The 18,839-nt window shown below is 34.0% G+C and overlaps 5 protein-coding genes across 7 annotated transcripts in view; 3 read left to right on the forward strand and 2 right to left on the reverse strand.

Moving 5' to 3' along the window:
* The first annotated feature begins 487 nt into the window (after window positions 1-487).
* LOC111805744 (flowering locus K homology domain) lies at window positions 488-5,836 on the forward strand. Of its 3 annotated transcripts, none has more exons than XM_087128525.1 (7): window positions 488-648; window positions 1,100-1,511; window positions 3,710-3,959; window positions 4,124-4,272; window positions 4,376-4,660; window positions 4,959-5,153; window positions 5,355-5,836. In XM_087128525.1, exons 2-7 carry the CDS (start codon window positions 1,119-1,121, stop codon window positions 5,532-5,534), a joined length of 1,452 nt encoding a protein of 483 aa, XP_086984651.1. In that variant the 5' UTR covers window positions 488-648; window positions 1,100-1,118; the 3' UTR covers window positions 5,535-5,836. The 3 variants fall into 3 exon arrangements, with proteins under 3 accessions (XP_086984651.1, XP_086984652.1, XP_086984653.1); XM_087128526.1 differs by having other exon boundaries at window positions 491-648; window positions 1,090-1,511; XM_087128527.1 differs by lacking the exon at window positions 488-648 and adding an exon at window positions 2,366-2,530 and having other exon boundaries at window positions 1,372-1,511.
* Window positions 5,837-6,610: 774 nt separating this feature from the next.
* LOC111785566 (F-box/kelch-repeat protein At3g06240) lies at window positions 6,611-8,113 on the forward strand. The gene is made up of 2 exons (XM_023665965.2): window positions 6,611-6,836; window positions 7,002-8,113. The coding sequence occupies exons 1-2, from the start codon at window positions 6,626-6,628 to the stop codon at window positions 7,883-7,885; spliced, it is 1,095 nt and encodes a 364-aa protein (XP_023521733.2). The 5' UTR covers window positions 6,611-6,625; the 3' UTR covers window positions 7,886-8,113.
* A 7,530-nt stretch (window positions 8,114-15,643) lies between these two features.
* Window positions 15,644-16,994, forward strand: LOC111805807 (F-box/kelch-repeat protein At3g06240). Its single transcript, XM_023691040.2, has one exon. It carries the CDS (start codon window positions 15,665-15,667, stop codon window positions 16,811-16,813), a length of 1,149 nt encoding a protein of 382 aa, XP_023546808.2. The 5' UTR covers window positions 15,644-15,664; the 3' UTR covers window positions 16,814-16,994.
* A 570-nt stretch (window positions 16,995-17,564) lies between these two features.
* On the reverse strand, window positions 17,565-18,257 carry LOC111804828 (F-box/kelch-repeat protein At3g06240). Its single transcript, XM_023689625.2, has one exon. It carries the CDS (start codon window positions 18,255-18,257, stop codon window positions 17,565-17,567), a length of 693 nt encoding a protein of 230 aa, XP_023545393.2.
* A 419-nt stretch (window positions 18,258-18,676) lies between these two features.
* LOC111804829 (F-box/kelch-repeat protein At3g06240-like) overlaps window positions 18,677-18,839 on the reverse strand; it is a 1,328-nt gene continuing 1,165 nt past the window's right edge. Inside the window, exon 2 of the mRNA XM_023689627.2 lies at window positions 18,677-18,839. This exon is cut by the window's right edge and continues 754 nt beyond it. Coding sequence (XP_023545395.2) covers window positions 18,792-18,839 — 48 coding nt within the window. The 3' untranslated portion in view covers window positions 18,677-18,791.

Raw genomic sequence — 18,839 nt, forward strand, 5'->3', positions numbered from 1 at the left:
TTTAACTTCTATTCTGATGGACTGAATGTCTTTCATAAAGAATCAGAGGAAGATTCGACGATTTTTTTCCAGGAAACCCTCAACAAAAAATAGACACTATTCCTTCTTTTCTAGACTGTATTGTCTCATGACGGTCGCGAGAAGAAGAACATGAATAGATAAGCCAAAGATGTCAAGAGAGTAATAATAAGAGACCAGGGTAATGGTAATGGTATTTTATGATTTAAAAAAAAAAATTAATTTTATATAAAAAAAAATCAATATTCTAATTTCTTAAATAGACAAACCTTATAATGAATGACTATATATTCATATAATAACTTTTTAAGTTCTCTTTTTATGGTTTCAATTAAATACGTAAATTTTATAAACAATAAAATTGGATAAAGAGGCAAAATAGTAAAAAGAAAAAAAAAAAATTATAATTGTTATTAAGATAAAGACAACATATTTAATGTTTGAAAAAAAAAAGAAAAAAAATTATAAGATAAAATCCACCGGCTCTCTCTGCCCTTGTGGTCGCACGCTCTCTTCTCTCTTTCTCTTCCTCGCCAAATATCTAAAACCCTAGAAGCCAACATTCGAGTTTCCAGTTCGAATCACTCCATTTTCTCCTTCTTCTTGTAGCTCTCCTCGATTCTTCTGTAGGTATGGAGAACTAAGCTTGCTTGCTTTGTGAATTATATGTTTGGGGTTTGTTTTTACCCGTTGTTTTTGTATGTTCTTGTGCTTTGGTGTGTGTTCCGTTCGTTTATTCAGTTTTTCTTTTGCTTTAATGTTTGTGATGCGAATTACGGTATGGTGGTAATTCGTTTGGTTTGTTAGGTTTCTTTTGTACGTTCTTTTGTCAACTGGATTGCGATACTACCGTTGTTATCTTCTTCTAGAAACCAAAAACTTAAGCTGGATGGTTCCCTGTTGGAACTCGAGTAATGCATTTCTCATCACTCATATCGCATGTTAATAGGAGTTTAGGCCTGGGTATTTTTATTTTTTGTTTTTGTTTTTGAAGCTTTATGCATTGTACTTCATCCGAATGAGAGCATTTTTTTAACTTTTTTTTTTTTTTTTTTTTACTGAATATGGTAGTTTTTTGCAGTTTGATCTGTAAGAAACACATGGCTGATGTGGATCAGAGCTATGTGCATGTCGATGATCATGAAGTAGATGAGAATGAGCAGATATATGAGAATGTTCAGGTACAGGACACTACACTGGAACAGGATAATACACAGGACCCAGAGAACTTGCACGAACTTCAGAATGAACACATACCAGCAACCTTAGAGTCTGATGAGCCAAAACAAGTGCATAATGAGGATCCTCTGGCTGTAGTAGGTGAGAAGAAGTGGCCCGGATGGCCAGGAGAGAGTGTTTTTCGAATGTTGGTTCCCGCACAAAAAGTTGGTAGTATAATTGGTCGCAAAGGTGAGTTTATCAAGAAAATAGTTGAGGAGACGAGAGCTCGGATTAAAATTCTTGACGGTCCTCCAGGAACAGCAGAGAGAGCGGTAAGTTTTCTCTCCTTCAGATAAAAACTCTTCTCTAATAATTTAGCTAGTGTTTTGGTATAAATTATTTGGATTTAGGAGGGATTCTGATGATTTAATATCAAATTAACGTGATCTATCCACTTTCATTCTATCGTTATGGATGTTGACACTTAACTAAAAATTATTGTCCTAGGTTTTCTTGTTTTTTCATATTCTCAGTATGTATTGCACCTTGCTTCAAGGTAGGGAAATATTGGGCATTGCATGGCTTGATTAGCCCAATCTACCTGAGCATCAAGTTTGGGTGGTTATTAACTTTTTTAGTCAATTGTTTAATCTCTTTTGTACTCTTGGTTTGGCATATTCAAGAACGTGATATTAGTTATATGGCTGTGTAATGATGGAAACATGACACTGAAGATCCCTAGGAAAATTTCAGACTATAAAGCGTGCGTGAAATGTTATCATTAATAATTTGATTAGAACTTGTACTAAAAGCCATTAAATCATTGACTAAAATAATATGAAGTTGGATAATGCTCTAAAATGCTTCTGAGTCGTGGAAAAAACATTTGATTATATTAAACCACTCGGCACACTTAAAATGTTATATGCTAACACTAGTGGGGAAGATTGAGCTCCATCGTAGAAGGATATCTGTGCTTCTACACCCCATCGATGGGTGTTAGACATGATTCTCTTTCAGCTTATAACTGCCAAAAAGGAAATGTCCAGAAACTAAGATTGTCCCTTTAAACATGTAAAAATGACATTATAAACAAAACAAAAAGGAATCTAAGACTAATCCAGGTAATCCCAAAATATGGATACAGTTGCCTTGATTGTTGTAACCAAAAAATGAATCTGTGCAGGTTGTTTAAGGCAACGATTCAATCTTCAATAGGATTCCATATTTGAAGAACCAAAGATCCAGATGTGGGGATCAGCATTCAAGATTACAAAGTTCTGAAAAGTTGATCTGAATTACACGTAGGCATCTGGAACTTTGTGTACCATGAAGCACTGCAATATCTCTGGTAACTTCAGATCTGAAGATTGAGCAAGATTTCGAACGGGATGATAAATGTGAAAAATGGGGAAAACATAATGATAAATGTTAAGAGTTAAAAAAATTTAGTAATTTTAGAGATGTTTATAGACGACTAAAGATATGCATAGATAAAATGGACACTAAAAGTGCCAATCAATATCAAATAGAAGTTATATATTTTTGCTTATGCTTCTATTGTGTCTTTGCCAATAACAACTGGGTCTATAATTGAACATCATAATACTGTGAAAACCTGAACTCTTAACATAATTATATTATCAAATTTCTTGGAACGTAGAAAGCTGGTAAATAACTTCCATGTTCAAAAGTGGCTTACAAATTTCAACACTTGCTGCACGGTTCTTTTGATCCGTTATCTTCATATATATTTGCAGCCTCTAAGATGTGTCTTACATGATGTATTGGAGGAAGAAATCACTCACTGTTTTGTCCTTGCCTCATCAGATATATAGATTGGTGGACTATCTTTGAATTGTTTGATCTGCCTGATAGTTTTGACAACTTTATTATTTTAGTTGCAAGGTGCTCAAAATTCAACTAAGAGGTTAGGAAGGTTTGACAGTAAGGGTTTGGGCATCTTGTGGGAGATCTGAATGAAAACTAATATGAGAAGCTTTTGAAGGCCACTGTTGTGCATGTATTGCGTGTACACTTTGTGGCATCCTTATTGTCCTAACTTGCAGATAAATGTAATTTTTCATTGTAGACCAACCAAATTGGAAGAGGGGCTCTTTTTTATTACATCCATTTCTTTCTTTGATTGGACGCACATCAGAATCCATAGTGCATTTAGCATTTGGTACATGTGGAAGTTTGTGCAAATAAACTTAAGTGCCTTGAATTGTGAAATTGTAGAAGTTTTGGCATGTTATTAGTTATTTTCTAATTGATGTTATGGACTAATTGTCTTTTCATTAGTTGGGAATTTCATGTGTTTTCCCTTGTCATGAAGCTCAATTGCTGTCTCTGAAGTGTGATGGAGTATTTTTGCTTTCTAATTCTTTTACGAGTGTTTGTCTCTGTTGAGCGGAGAATTTCAGTTTCTTTTGCTTCTTACTACCATGATTTTCCCCTTGTTGTAGTTGGTCAATTTGTGATGAAAATTTTTAGTTCTGACTTGAAGGTATGCTTCATTTTTAAATAGGTAATGGTGTCTGCAAAGGAGGAACCCGATTCTGCTTTTCCTCCTGCGGTGGATGGGCTTCTGAGGGTTCATAAACGCATTGTTGATGGTTTGGAGGGCGATAATGCTCACGCTCCCAACATGGGTGGTAAAGTCTCAACGAGACTGTTAGTGGCAGCTTCACAAGCAGGAAGTTTAATTGGGAAGCAAGGAGGGACTGTTAAATCCATTCAAGAAGAGTCAAATTGTATTGTTAGAGTTCTTGGAACAGGTGAACTTCGATGGATGCCATTTGATTCTCTGCTTTAGTGTTCTTATGCATGTCAATAAAAACATGTTTTTATTTTCTATGTATATCATTTGTTTCTGAATTGATAATTATATAGTTTTCCCTTTTTAATCATCCATACTCTTGTCAACCGGAAATCACTGCAGAAGACTTGCCTGTTTTTGCTCTCCAAGACGATAGAGTTGTTGAAGTACTAGGCGATCCAACAAGTGTGCACAAGGCAGTGGAACTCATTGCTTCTCATCTTAGAAAGTTTCTGGTTGACCGAAGTATTATCCCAGTTTTTGAAATGAATGTGAGTATGAATTCCTACTGATTTTTTAACCATTTCCTTTTTTACAAGTAATGAAGTCTCCATATTCCTGTTCTCCCATCCAACCCAAACGTCCAAAAATCAGATGCAGATGACAAATCCACAGATGGAGCACATGCCGCCACCACAACACCAACCTTGGGGCCCGCCTCAAGGAATTCCTCCAAATGCTGGTGGTGGTCCTGGCTTTGGACCAAATCCTCAATACATGCCACCACCTCGTCAATTCGACAGTTATTATCCACCTGCTGATATGCCATCGGTTATGGATAAGCAACCCCATCATGGAATTTCTGCTTATGGAAGGGAAGCTCCTATGGGTGTTCATGCAGCATCAAATGCACAGTCAGTGCCGTCAATTGTCACACAGGTTGGGATAAGCCTTCGAACTCCTATATTTGAATGTGGCTTTGCAAACTTTTTGAATGTTTTTCAAAAGTAATTCTAATGCGGTGCTTGTGTTACATCCTTGTTTCTATTTCTATCCCATTTTTTCATTGTAAGGTAAGAAACATGTTAATGATGCCCATCATCTGAGTGAGTTCAGAAGTGTTCGCTCACCAAACACTTCCCATTTGGCCTAATCCCATGGTTCCTCAGATATCCATTTACTCATAGCTGGTGAATAGTTTAAGATATTCCTAATGGTTTTTGTGTTGAACTTGCAGACAACTCAACAAATGCAGATTCCATTATCTTTTGCTGATGCTGTTATTGGAACCGCCGGTGCTAGCATAAGCTACATTCGTCGTGCTAGTGGGGCAACTGTTACTATCCAAGAAACTAGGGGAGTCCCTGGGGAAATGACGGTAGAAATGAGTGGAACTGCTTCTCAAGTTCAAGCCGCCCAGCAGCTTATACAGGCAATTATTTTTTCTGGCTCTTTTCTGTTTTGCATCATCTTCAATATGAGGACTTTAGATATGATGTTAAGCTTTGGATTTCTAGCTGTGTCGTAGTTCAGTCTGGTTGTGATCGATCAACTTGAAAATAACTTAATTTGAAGGGAACATGGATAGTGTTTGAGTGCAATCTATAAACATCCTTACTTAATTGTGTTGCAGAATTTCATGGCCGGTGCTGGAGCTTCAGCCCAGGCTCAAGCTGGGGGTTCGACAGACCAAGGCTACAATTCTTATGCTGGACATGGTTCGGTGTATGCGTCTCCCCCTGCAAACCAGGCCCATGCTAGTCATGCTGGAGGGGGCTATGGCTCTGTGTACGGTACGAACTATGGGTACTAAGGCTCAGCCTTCATTCATACCCTCATCAATGTGTCAATGTGAGGTGGTTGCGGTGAAACACTGGAAGTCAGTCCATCATTACAAACATGTGTATCATGTAGCCTCCCTTTTAATAACTTTTTTTTTTCCTTATATAGAAAATATTCTCGCTCTCCCTCTCTCTCAGTAGCCGATTTGTATTGGTTTAACTAAGGTCTGAAAGTTTAGCACCGTGTTAATCTTTAGCATATGTAACCGTCGTTTTAAGAGAACCAAAAAATTTGAACTTACATGAGTTTAGAATGGCTGGAAATGTTTATCAATGCACGTGTTTGAATGGGATATTTCTAGTTAATTTATTAATGTGGTAATCTTTTTCAAAGGTTATAAATATTTTTTAAATGACTTATTAACGTCATCCTCTATTTATTTTTTTTTAATCTAATTACAAATAAATTTCATCTAATGAATTTATTTTTCTTTTTAAGTTTAAGAATATTTATGGAAATTAATATATTTATTCAATTCAAATGGCTATTTTTATTCATTTGTAGTCCGTTTTCACTATTCACATTCATATTGACAACCGTGTATCAAACAAATATAATCCGATCATGTATAAATGAAGCTAGTTATTAACGTTATCATTTATTTATTTTTTTAATCTAAATTTCATCTTTATTTTGTAGAGTAAAAATTAATGGTAAAGAATATTTTGAATTTATTTTTCTTTTTAAGTTTAAGAATATTTATAAAAATTTGTAGATATTTAAAGTAAAATATAAAATTTACAAATATTTTTATATTGAGTATGAAAAATAGCGGAAGGAAATGATTTATACCATTAATATATTGAGAATGAATATATAAGAAAATAGGCTCTATATAAAAAATAATTAAGAAAATTGAGAATTTTGGAAATGAATAATTATTATGTTTTTAAATTAAAAAAATATTATATATATTTATATATAATTTATATATTATGTTTGTTTGGGTAGTCTTGTTTGCACCCAATACTTTCCTACTCCTAACCGAATAACATATATATTTGAAACCCTGAATCCTTTTCATCCTTCTCTTTATTTTTCTCTTCACACCTTCCCTCTCTAATGGCGGCTCTTCTCGGAAACATGCAATTGACCATGGAGATTCTATCTTGGCTTCCGCCCGAGACTCTGCTCCGTTTCAAGTCTGTTCACAAATCCTGGTATGCTCTAATCGAGGATCCTCAATTCATATTAAAGCATTTTTCGAATTCTCTTCAACACAATCACATATTTCTGAAGCGTAATATGGAGATAGCCTCTGACAAAGATAAAGGTATGTTCTCCATTCTCAATTTTTCTCTTGATCCATACCCGTCCATTCTGGATATAGATTTATCAGACTATCAATATTCTCAACATTTTGAAATCCATGGCCATTCTCACGGTATAATCTGTGTTGCCGATGGTATTATTTCGAATGTTTTCCTTTGTAACCCAGCAACTAGAGAGTTTCGTAAACTTCCGCCGTCCATTTTTCCCGTTTGTTCCATCACCGATGCCTCTCCCCGTCCTATTCGTTACGAGTTGATAATGCATGCCGTGGGATTTGGGTATGATGCAAATTCCAGGGATTTTAAAGTGGTTAGAATTGTGGATATTGTTGGACTCCGTCGTGGATATCCGGTTCGAAAAGCAGAAATTTACGATTTGAGCAAAGACAGATGGAGAGAAATTGAACCCCCTGTTCGTTACAGCGATGTAAGTTCAACGGCTTCATTTGATATGTTCCACGAAGGAACATATTACTGGTGGTCATCGGAAGGAGATGAGGAGTTTATACAGTCGTTCAACATGAGTGATGAGGTTTTCCGCGAAATTCCATTACCGGAGAGTTTGAATATGGATAAGGTGGGTGAAATTCCGTTACAAGAGAGTTTGAATATGGATGAGGGGGAGGAGGAGGAGGAGGAGGAGTGGCCGGAGGGGCCGGAGGGGCCGAGGAAGATGTGGAGCATGGGAATTTTAAATGGATCGATAGTTGTGCTTGATTATCTATGGGGAGGAATTGATGAGAAAAGCTTCAATGTTTGGGAGATGAAAAAAGAGGAATCAGGGGTTTGGTGGTCAAAATTGTTTACGATTGGTCCTATTGGTGGAATTGAAAATCCATTGTTGTTTGTAAGTTCAGAAGAACTTCTAATGGAGTCCAACAAAGGGCATGCGGTTTTGTACAACATTAAAACTCAGCATATCAAAGAGCTTCCAATAAAAGGAGATGAAAACACCTTTGAAGCTACTTTTTTCGTGAAGAGTTTGTTCTCGGTCAAAGGAGGAAATAATAACAGAGTTTGTTCTCCGTCAAAGGACGAAATAATAATATGAAGAGTGGATGAATTTTAAGTCTGTTTTAAGTTTGTTTTAGAACATGAATTTTAAGTTTGTTTTAGGTAGGTCAAGTTTGTTTTAGGTAGGTGAATTTTAAGTTTGTTTTAGGTAGTGAATTTTACTATGAACCGTGAATTCCGTGAATTTTAAGTTTGTTCTGTGAATTCCGTGAATTTTAAGTTTGTTCTGTGAATTCCGTGAATTTTAAGTTTGTTCTGTGAATTCCGTGAATTTTAAGTTTGTTCTGTGAATTCCGTGATTTTAAGTTTGTTCTGTGAATTCCGTGAATTTTAAGTTTGTTCTGTGAATTCCGTGAATTTTAAGTTTGTTCTGTGAATTCCGTGAATTTTAAGTTTGTTCTGTGAATTCCGTGAATTTTAAGTTTGTTATGTGAATTCCGTGAATTTTAAGTTTGTTATGTGAATTCCGTGAATTTTAAGTTTGTTCTGTGAATTCCGTGAATTTTAAGTTTGTTCTGTGAATTCCGTGAATTTTAAGTTTGTTCTGTGAATTCCGTGAATTTTAAGTTTGTTCTGTGAATTCCGGGAATTTTAAGTTTGTTCTGTGAATTCCGGGAATTTTAAGTTTGTTCTGTGAATTCCGGGAATTTTAAGTTTGTTCTGTGAATTCCGGGAATTTTTAGTTTGTTCTGTGAATTCCGGGAATTTTTAGTTTGTTCTGTGAATTCCGGGAATTTTTAGTTTGTTCCGTGAATAGGGAATTTTTAGTTTGTTCCGTGAATAGGGAATTTTTAGTTTGTTCCGTGAATAGGGAATTTTTAGTTTGTTCCGTGAATAGGGAATTTTTAGTTTGTTCCGTGAATAGGGAATTTTTAGTTTGTTCCGTGAATAGGGAATTTTTAGTTTGTTCCGTGAATAGGGAATTTTTAGTTTGTTCCGTGAATAGGGAATTTTTAGTTTGTTCCGTGAATAGGGAATTTTTAGTTTGTTAAAGGAAACAAAGATATGTTGCAAACCATTAATTTATGAAATCTAAGATGTGTATTTTAAAGTTTATTTTAGTGGCATCGAGCGATAATTATTTTAAAGTTGGCGTCAAGCGACGCAGCGAATACATGTCGTAGAAAAATATTTTTGATCATTTTTTTGAAATGGGTTTGAAGGTTTGTTAGTAAGATTCCAACTAAATCTTCAAATTAAAAAAATTAAGTTTGAAATTTAAAATTTAACAATTTAACTATAAATATAGAATTTGAATATTTAACTTTATTTTGTAATATATATATATATATATATATATATATATATATATATATATAATTCTAAATACATAAACAAAATATTAGTTTCTAATAGAATTCCAATTTATTTTTCATATAAATTAAATTAAAAAAAAATTATTCTCTTTTTTTAATTACAATTTCTAAAGAATTATACTAGTTTTATATAAAATACAATAAATGAATTATCGGAACTTTTTAATAGATGGGCTTCACAATAATCCACCAGCCCACGAATTGGTAGCCCACGAATTGGTCGACAGCCCAATACAATAATAATCCTCCACCGCCCAATCCAATAATAATCCACCAGGCCTCAAGACAGACCTATGGTCTAGGCCTGAAAGCCCAATTCAGTAAAAGAATTGGTCCAGACATCAAAAGGCCCATGGGCTTTTGATCGGAGGCCCATGAGCTTTGATTGGAATTCCAGCCCAATTCAGTAAATAGAATTGGTCCAGACATCAAAGGCCCATGGGCTTTTGATTGGAGGCCCATGGGCTTTGATTTGAATTCCAAGGCATCAAAAGCCCATGAGTTTTGATCGGAAGCCTATGAGCTTCAATGGTTCTAGATTAAAGATTTTTTTTTTTTAATTTTTATTTTTAAATATATTGATTTAAAGTGGAGAAACTTTGGTAGGATGATATTTTGTGTGCACAATTTAAAACCATTTTTAGAGTTTTGGTAGGAAAATTTTTGGTACAAATTACCATAGGTGTGCCAAAATTATTAAAAAAAAAAAAAAAAAAAAGTGTATGTTTGATAGTATAAATATCGACTGAGGATTCTCGAACACAAATTTCTTCTTCTTCTTTTGATATTCACACACACAAAAAAAAAAAAGATGTCTATGATTATGTTGTTGTTGCTGTTCAACTTGATGCTAACGGCAAGCTATGAGTTCGAATACTTTCAAATGGTCCAACAATGGCCACCAACTTTTTGCAGCGGGATTGGTGTTACTTGTAAAGTTCAACCACCTCAAAACAAGTTTACTATTCATGGGTTATGGCCAAGCAACTTCTCGAATGCAAAGCTCATCTGTTCGGGAGGAGATTTACAACAAAATAAGGTTTTTATCCTCTTTAATATATATTTTTTTTCATAATTAGTTCAAATATTCGTGAAAAATAATGGTAGTTTAAAAATGTAGCTTCCTCATCGACTTTCAACCAAACTTAAAAAATATTGGCCAAACTTGAAATGTGGTAATGACTTCGATTTTTGGAGATACGAATGGAGAAAACATGGTAGGTGTTCAAATCCCCCACTCAACCCTAATCAATATTTACATACAACTATACGCATGTACTTGAATTATGATCTCCTGGGCATGTTGAATGCGGCTGGACTCAGTCCGAGCACAACTTTCCGTCAATATAGTTACATGGAAAACGTACTTAAGAATGCAATAGTAGCGGTCCCAAGCCTTCGTTGCAATGTCAACAGCCAATCAAATGAGGACCAATTGTATGAAATTGTTATTTGTTTCGAAGAAAATAGTACAAATTTGATAGATTGTACATATGCCCCAGGAAATTGTCCAGATTGGTTTGTTTGGTAGGATTTATAGGATTTAGGTTTCTACTGCTTTTGTTTGTCGCTCATTGTAAGATTCTATCATTATAATGGAATCAAAACTACTCTATATTATGATTATGATATGGATGGATTGGATTATCCACTTTGAAATCCCTAGAATTCGCATCGTACCCAAATTCGATGGCGCTCATCATCAAATCGTAACCATCTGGATGGGGAGAGGTAATAGTGATGGTACAAACCGGAAAAACGGACGGTGGAGTGTATTCACATGGTCCGTAAAAACATTTTAGGCTATATTCCTACTCGGGTTTTTATACATACTCATATTCAGTGTTGCATGTATTCACATTGGTCCATACAAACATTTTTCATATTTTTTTTTTAAGTATATTTATGAAAATTTGAAGATATCTGACACATACCAAACTGTCTCACGACATACTTAACACCTGAATATAGCCGTAAAAATATTTTTATGAAAGGATTGGTTTCACAATGATTAGCATTTCCTAATCCAAATAATGGAGTTACTAATTATTTCATAAAATACTCCAACGCTATTTTTTTTTTGTTTTATTTAATTTCGTATTATTTATTTTCTGCCACATTATTTTACTGACTTCTAACTTTATTACGATACAATGAAAATTTCTTATTTTTAATAAGCTTATGACATTGTTTGAGCATTGTAAATTTGCGATTTTGATTAATCGTTGTTAAAAAAAAAATGGAACTAACCTAAACTTAGAAAATAATGGTATGAACCGTGGATTTTAAGTTTGTTCGATGAACAGTGCATTGACATATAACCTAAGTTCTTTAGTATGTATTTGATACTTTATGAATTAGGTATATAAATTAAGTTCTTCGATACGATATGAATTAGATATATAATCTAAGTTGGGCGCAGATGATTGTAAGATTGTGGTTAAAACACGTGGAATCTACAACAATATATTAAATGGATAAGAGTAATTATTTTAAAGTTTTTTAAACATAATTTTAGACATTTTTGGAATGAACCATAAAATTATTGCTAATAAAATTGGTAAAATAAATTTAATTAACACCATTTCTATTTCATCTAAGCATAAAATTTCTCATAGTCGGTAGTCTTTAAGGTATAAATGTTACATTTTATATCTGATTTTTTTTCGTTGCATCTCCCGCTGACCTTTGTATGTCTTCACTGATTCATAGTAGTAGTTGGTCCGATCCCGTGAAGAAGTAGATTTGAAGATGTAACATTATCCCTCCCGACCCCAAAACATTAAATTTTATAGTCCTCTATCACGATATAGATTTAGTGTTCTATTTGAAAAAATATATAAAAGCATCCGATACTACTTTATATTTATAACAGACTATAATAATAATTTTTTAAGAAAAAAACCTACTAAAGCTTATTCTACATAGTCCCTCGAGTTCTGGGTAGTTTTTCGGCTAAGGCTCGTGATAGTGAATATTAGAAAAAGATTAGAAAGTAAAATTACTGTATCAAATTTCAGACAACTATCAAGCTTTACGACAACGAAAACTAATTTATAACATCAATTAGAAAATATTTTGAATTTAATTATCTTTGTAAGTTTAAGAATATTTATGAAAATTTGAATATATTTTAATATTAATGATTTATATCATTAATATTATTGAGAATGAATATTTAAGAAAATAGATCCTATATAAGAAATAATTAAGAAAATTGAGAATTTTGGAAATGAATAATTATTATGTTTTTAAATTAAAAAAAAATTATATATATATATTAGGTTTGTTTGGGTAGTCTTGGTTGCACCCAATACTCTCCTACTCAACCCTGGATGATCCTTGCAAGTGACCATGGAGATTCTATCTTGGCTTCCGCGAGACTCTGCTCCGTTTCAAGTCCGTTCACAAATCTTGGTATGCTCTAATCAACGATCCTAAATTCATATTAAAGCATTTTTTGAATTCTCCTCAATACAATCACATATTTTTCAAGCGGATTGTGGAGATAGACTATGATAAAGATAAAAGTACGTTCTCCATTCTCAATTTTTCTCTTGATCCATACCTGTTCGATTCTCAATTTTTCTCTTGATCCATACCTGTTCGTTCTGAATTTTTCTCTTGATCCATACCTGTTCGTTCTGAATTTTTCTCTTGATCCATACCTGTTCGTTCTGAATTTTTCTCTTGATCCATACCTGTTCGTTCTGGATATAGATTTATCAGACTATCAATATTCTCAATATTTTGAAATTCATGGCCATTCTCACTGTATGGTCTGCGTCGCCGATGTTATGAATGTTTCGAATGTTTTCCTTTGTAACCCAGCAACTAGAGAGTTTCGTAAACTCCCACCGTCCATTTTTCCCGTTTATACCATCACTGATGCCTCTCCCCGTCCAATTTGTTACGAGTTGATAATGCAAGCCGTCAGATTTGGGTACGATGCAAATTCCAGGGATTTTAAAGTGGTTAGAGTTGTGGATATTGTTGGACTCCGTCGTGGATATCCTGTTCGAAAAGCAGAAATGAGTTGTGGATATTGTTGGACTCCGTCGTGGATATCCGGTTTGAAAAGCAGAAATTTACGATTTAACATGAGCAATGAGATTGATGATAAAAGGGAAATTTTAAATGGATAGATAGTTGTGCTTGATTATATGTGGGGAGGAATTGATGATAAAAGGGAAATAAAACTAAATCTTCCCATTAAAATTTAAATTAAGTTGAGAAATAAAACTAAATCTTCAAATTAAAATTTAAATAAAACTAAAATTTTAAATAGAATTAAATCTTCCAATTTTGAAATTTAAAATTTAACGATTTAAGTATAAATATGGAAGTGAAGATTTAACTTTATTTTGTAAAAAAAAAAAAATTCTAAATACATAAAATAATTAGTTTCTAATAGAATTCCAATTTATTTTTCATATAAATTAAATTAAAAAAAATATATTTTATTCTCTTTTTTTTTTTTTTTTTAAAATTACAATTTCTAAATAATTATATTAATTTTATATAAAATACCATAAATGAATTATCGGAACTTTTTAATAGATGGGCTTCATAATAATCCACCAGCCCACGAATCGGTCGACAGCCCAATACAATAATAATCCTCCACGGCCCAATCCAATAATAATCCACCAGGCCTTAAGACAGACTTATGGTCTAGGCCTGAAAGCCCAATTCAGTAAAAGAATTGGTCAAGACATCAAAAGGCCCATGGGCTTTTGATTGGAGGCCCATGAGCTTTGATTGGAATTCCAAGGCATCAAAAGCCCATGAGTTTTGATCGGAAGCCTATGAGCTTCGATGGTTCTAGATTAAAGATTTATTTATTATTATTATTTTTTAATATATTGATTTAAAGGGGAGAAATTTGATAGGGTTTAGATATTTTGTGTGCACAATTTAAACCATTTTTAGAGTTTTGGTGGGAAAATTTTTGGTACAAATTACGGTGCCAAAATTATTAATAAAAAATGTATATTTGATAGTATAAATAGCAACAAAGTATTCTCGAACACAAATCTCTTTTCCTCCTTTTTATATTCACACACAAAAAAAAAGATGTCTATGTTGTTGTTGTTCAACTTGATGCTAACGGCAAGCTATGGGTGTACATGGTCCGGGTTGGGTCGGGTTGGGAGATTTTTTTGACCCAACCCAAAAGTTCGGATTGGTTGGATTGGCAACCCAACCCAACCCAACCCTCTATTTTCGGGTTGGGTCCGAGTTGGGTTGTCAAATTATTATTTTTTTTTTTTAAGTTTTATTTATCCACAATCTATAATTAATTCGGATATAATCTTAAATAAGATATATTAAAAATTCAATTCTCAAACAAACATAAATCAAACCGACATTTTTTAGAATTGGTTAAAGCTGGAGTCGATCTCGAGTCGATCTCGGGCGTAAATACTCATGGACTAACCTCAGTACCACTCTGGGAAACCCATTAATATAAAAAAAAATTTCTAATACTTATATATATTTTATTTGGCTCGGGTCAACCCGAGCGTTTTGCCCATGAACCTGGAACCGAACCGATTCAGTTCGGGTTCAGAAAAATGAACCCAACCCTACCCGAAATTCTAGTCCAACCCAACCCAACCCAACCCTTATAGTTCGGGTTGGGTTGGTCCGGGTTGTCGGGTTTCTGGGTTGAATGTATACCCCTACGGCAAGCTATGAGTTCGAATACTTTCAAATGGTCCAACAATGGCCAACAACTTTTTGCAGCGGGATTGATGTTACTTGTAAAGGTCAACCGCCTCAAAACACGTTTACTATTCATGGGTTATGGCCGAACAACTTCTCGAATGCAAAGCTCAAGTTTTTATCATCTTTAATATATATATGAATTAAAAAAATATATGAGTCATTTTCACATAAATCTCATAATGACCTATCGAGGTATAGGCTATGTCTAGTGAATTGGGCCATAAAACATATAATAACTTCTAAAATACAAAGACAAATGCTACTATCAACTTGGCAACATATGCCTCATGAACTAGCCAGGAGAAACAAAAGGAGCAACAAAAGGATGCAAAAACAAGAAGGCAATTGAGGCTAATTAAATTAACACTAAAACTTTCATACTTCTAGTCTCTACTATGGGTATTAACCTTACATTTCATACCTCGTTTTTTTTTATGCGGTTTCTATGTATTCCCCCTAACAAATTGGTAGTAGTGATCGAGTACGGTCATATTTAGAATAGCTAATAGATCATACATGCTTTTGGACTTATGAACGGAGAGTTCCAATTTTGTTATCAAACCACGAACACAACTTTGATATCAGATTCCTTACCTAATTAACCACTACGACAGCCTTGATATCAGATTCCTTACCTAATTAACCACTACGACAGCCTTGATATCAGATTCCTTACCTAATTAACCACTACGACCGCCTTAATATCACATTTCATTCCAAACCCTAATTTGCATCTGTTTTCTCTCTCTCTCCTCAAGACCTCTTTTCTAATGGCGGCCGAGATTGTCGGAAATAATCTCGAAATGGCGATGGAGATTCTGTGGCATCTTCCACCGGAGACTCTCCTCCGATTTAAATCCGTCCAGAAGTCCTGGTACGCCCTAATCAACGACCCTCAATTCGTATCAAAACATTTATCAAATTCTCTTGAACACAAATGCATTTTGCTCAAGCGTGTGGTGACGAACATTGCTGGAGAAGAGGAAATTATGCTCTCTATCCTCAACTTTCCCTTCAATTCATCTATGTCTGTTATCGATCTAGATATTCCATACGATGAGTATTCCCGGTTTTATAAAATCAACGGTCATTCTCACGGCTTAATCTGTTTCGCCAGTTGTGGTGTGGATATTTTCCTATGTAATCCGGCAACTAGAGAGTTTCGTAAACTACCGCCGTCCATTCTTCTTACCACTAGACCTTCCTCTAATCCTGACACTCATCGTTCAGCATGGAACTCCATTGGATTTGGGTACGATGCGAAATCTAGGGATTTCAAAGTTGTTAGGGTTGTGTATTTTTTTAACGATGCTAGGCATTTTCTTTATTATAAAGCAGAAATTTACCATTTGAGCAAAGATAGATGGAGAGAAATTGAATTCCCAAGTTATGGATATTCAAGTTATACGCCTGAATTTGATTTGTATCATGAGGGAGTATATTATTGGTGGGAGCGAAATGGTAAAAATATACTGTCATTTGACATGAGCGAGGAGATTTTTGGCAAAATTTCCTTGCCAGAGAGTTTCAATACAGAGAATTGCAATAGGGAGAATTGCAAGATTTTAGGGGTTTTAAATGGATCCATTGTTGTCTTTGATCATGAGTGTGAAGTGAATGATGAAAATACGTTCTATATTTGGGAGATGAAAAAGGATGAATGCGGTGTTATTTCGTGGTCAAACCTCTTGACAATTGGCCCGATTTTAGGAATTTGTAAACCGTTGTTGTTTGTGAGCTCGGATGAAGTTTTAATGGAGGATAACGAAGCGCAAGTGGTTTTGTATAATATTAAAACTCAACTGATGAACGTGATTCCATTGAAAGGCCAAGGCATTCTAAGAAGATGTCAAGCTACCTTTGTGACAAAGAGTTTGATATCTGTAATGGGAGGAAATAATAGTATGAGTTATGTATGATGATACATGCCTCGTAAACTCTTTACACTTGTGTACAAGGCGTGCATGGAAAGGTTGTTGTTGGTGTCTACTAGTCTTTTCATTGCCTCCTGTTTTAAAAAGAGATATTATGTACCCATTTACTTCCTTTCTTTTTATGTTTCCCTTCCGCTGTTATTATGATAGAGAATTAAGTTGGTTATTTTCTTTTTTTAAATTTTTGAAATCAAGAATTAAATTTATAATTTATTTTCTTATAATTATTAAATTTATAATTTTATTTTATTATTAATTAATGAGTGGGATTTTAACCGAGATTTAAAATTAATATGAACTTTGAAACAAAAATTTAGTGTTTTTTTTCCAAAACATTTATTTATTAAATATTTTTCAATAATTAATAATATAGATCAACTATTTATCAAAAATATTTATGAAATTTATAAAAAAATGGAAAATAATTATAAGATAAAAATATAAAATTTATCAGTATTTTCATATTAAACATGGAAAATGACGTGACAAATGAAAAGGTTACACAAGTGTGGATGTGAATTAACCGTTCCTAAAACCCGCACATAATTTCGTTCCTAAAACTCGGCACATAATTTACATACTATTGTTAAAAAAGTCCTCTAAAATAATAAAAATAAATATAATTAAAAAAATTTAAAATCTAATACAGCTGCTTCTTCCTCCTTTTGTAGACACCAAACTCTTCACCAAAAAAGTAGCTTGAAGCTTGTGGGAAAGACCTTCAATAGGCATAATATTATACGAAATCACATCCTTCATTATCCTCCATTAAAACTTCATATGAACTCAAAAACAACAATGGCTTATCAATTCCAAAAACAGGACCAATTGTCAAGAGCTTTGACCACAATACAACATCCGTTTCAGCCTCCTTCCTCATCTCCCAAACATCAAATATTATTTCAATCATTTCCGCTAGATAATGGAAGACAACAATGGATCCATTCAAAATCCCGAAATTCCTACGCTTCTCCCACCCCTCCTCTTTGATATTGAAACTCTCCGGCAACAAAATTCTGCTAAAAACCTCTTTGCCCATATCGAAAGACTGTAAAGCTTCACCATTTGTCATATCATTTGTTTCTCGATGCGAATACCAGTAATATGTTCCTTCGTGATACAATTCAGACCAAGGCATCCAAGTTATAGAGGCATAAGAGTCATTATCTGGGGCTTCAATTTCTCTCCATCTATCTTTACTCAAATCATAAATTTCCATTCTCATATAAAGAAAAAATCCAAACATTTCCAAAACATGCACAACCCTGACCACTTTAAAATCCCTAGAATTTGCATCGTACCCAAATCCAAGAGTGTCCCTGCACAAATCATAACTATATGGCTCACAAGGAGGTTCAGTGAGGGGAAGAATCGATGGCGGGAGTTTACGACACTCTCCAGTTGCCAGATTATAGAGGAAAACATTCATATGACACAAACTAAGTCGTGAGAATGACCATGAATTTCAAAATACCGAGAATGCTCATGGTATGGGACATTCACATCGAGAACGGACACTAATGAATCGAGGGAAAAGTCGAGGATAGAGAACATAATTTCCTTTTCTCCAAGACTTGTTCATGACAACACGCTTAAGAAAAATGTGTTTGTGTTAGAAGAGAATTTGAGAAATGCTTTGATACAAATTGAGGTTCATTCATAAGAGCGTACCGAGATTTGTGAACGGACTTCAATCCGAACAGAGTTTCCGGTGCAGAATCTCCCTAGTGGAATGTATTGGGATTAAATAACTTCTAAAAAATTTATTTTAAATAATATAATTAATCATTTATAGATTATAATCATATAATCATTTAATAATTCATTGGGACTAATTTTACTCTATCATTCATTAATATAGAAAATTCAAATTAATAATAATTAATATCATAGCAACTTAGTATAAGATATCATTTATGTCATAATACATATGACATGTAAAGAGTTTACGAGGCATGCATCATCATACATAACTCATACTATTATTTCCTCCCATTACAGATATCAAACT

This window comes from Cucurbita pepo, chromosome 11 (genome assembly GCF_057944985.1).
Source record: "Cucurbita pepo subsp. pepo isolate OVF chromosome 11, ASM5794498v1, whole genome shotgun sequence".
In the NCBI taxonomy this organism is placed as follows: domain Eukaryota; kingdom Viridiplantae; phylum Streptophyta; class Magnoliopsida; order Cucurbitales; family Cucurbitaceae; genus Cucurbita; species Cucurbita pepo.

Coding starts and splice junctions, on each gene's coding strand:
- LOC111805744 (XM_087128525.1), top strand. CDS start 1,119: ATGGCTGATGTGGATCAGAGCTATGTGCATGTCGATGATCATGAAGTA. Junction 1,512..3,709: donor CAGGAACAGCAGAGAGAGCG/GTAAGTTTTCTC, acceptor ATTTTTAAATAG/GTAATGGTGTCTGCAAAGGA. Junction 4,661..4,958: donor TGCCGTCAATTGTCACACAG/GTTGGGATAAGC, acceptor TTGAACTTGCAG/ACAACTCAACAAATGCAGAT.
- LOC111804828 (XM_023689625.2), bottom strand. CDS start 18,257: ATGAATGTTTTCCTCTATAATCTGGCAACTGGAGAGTGTCGTAAACTC.
- LOC111805807 (XM_023691040.2), top strand. CDS start 15,665: ATGGCGGCCGAGATTGTCGGAAATAATCTCGAAATGGCGATGGAGATT.
- LOC111785566 (XM_023665965.2), top strand. CDS start 6,626: ATGGCGGCTCTTCTCGGAAACATGCAATTGACCATGGAGATTCTATCT. Junction 6,837..7,001: donor AGCCTCTGACAAAGATAAAG/GTATGTTCTCCA, acceptor TTTGTAACCCAG/CAACTAGAGAGTTTCGTAAA.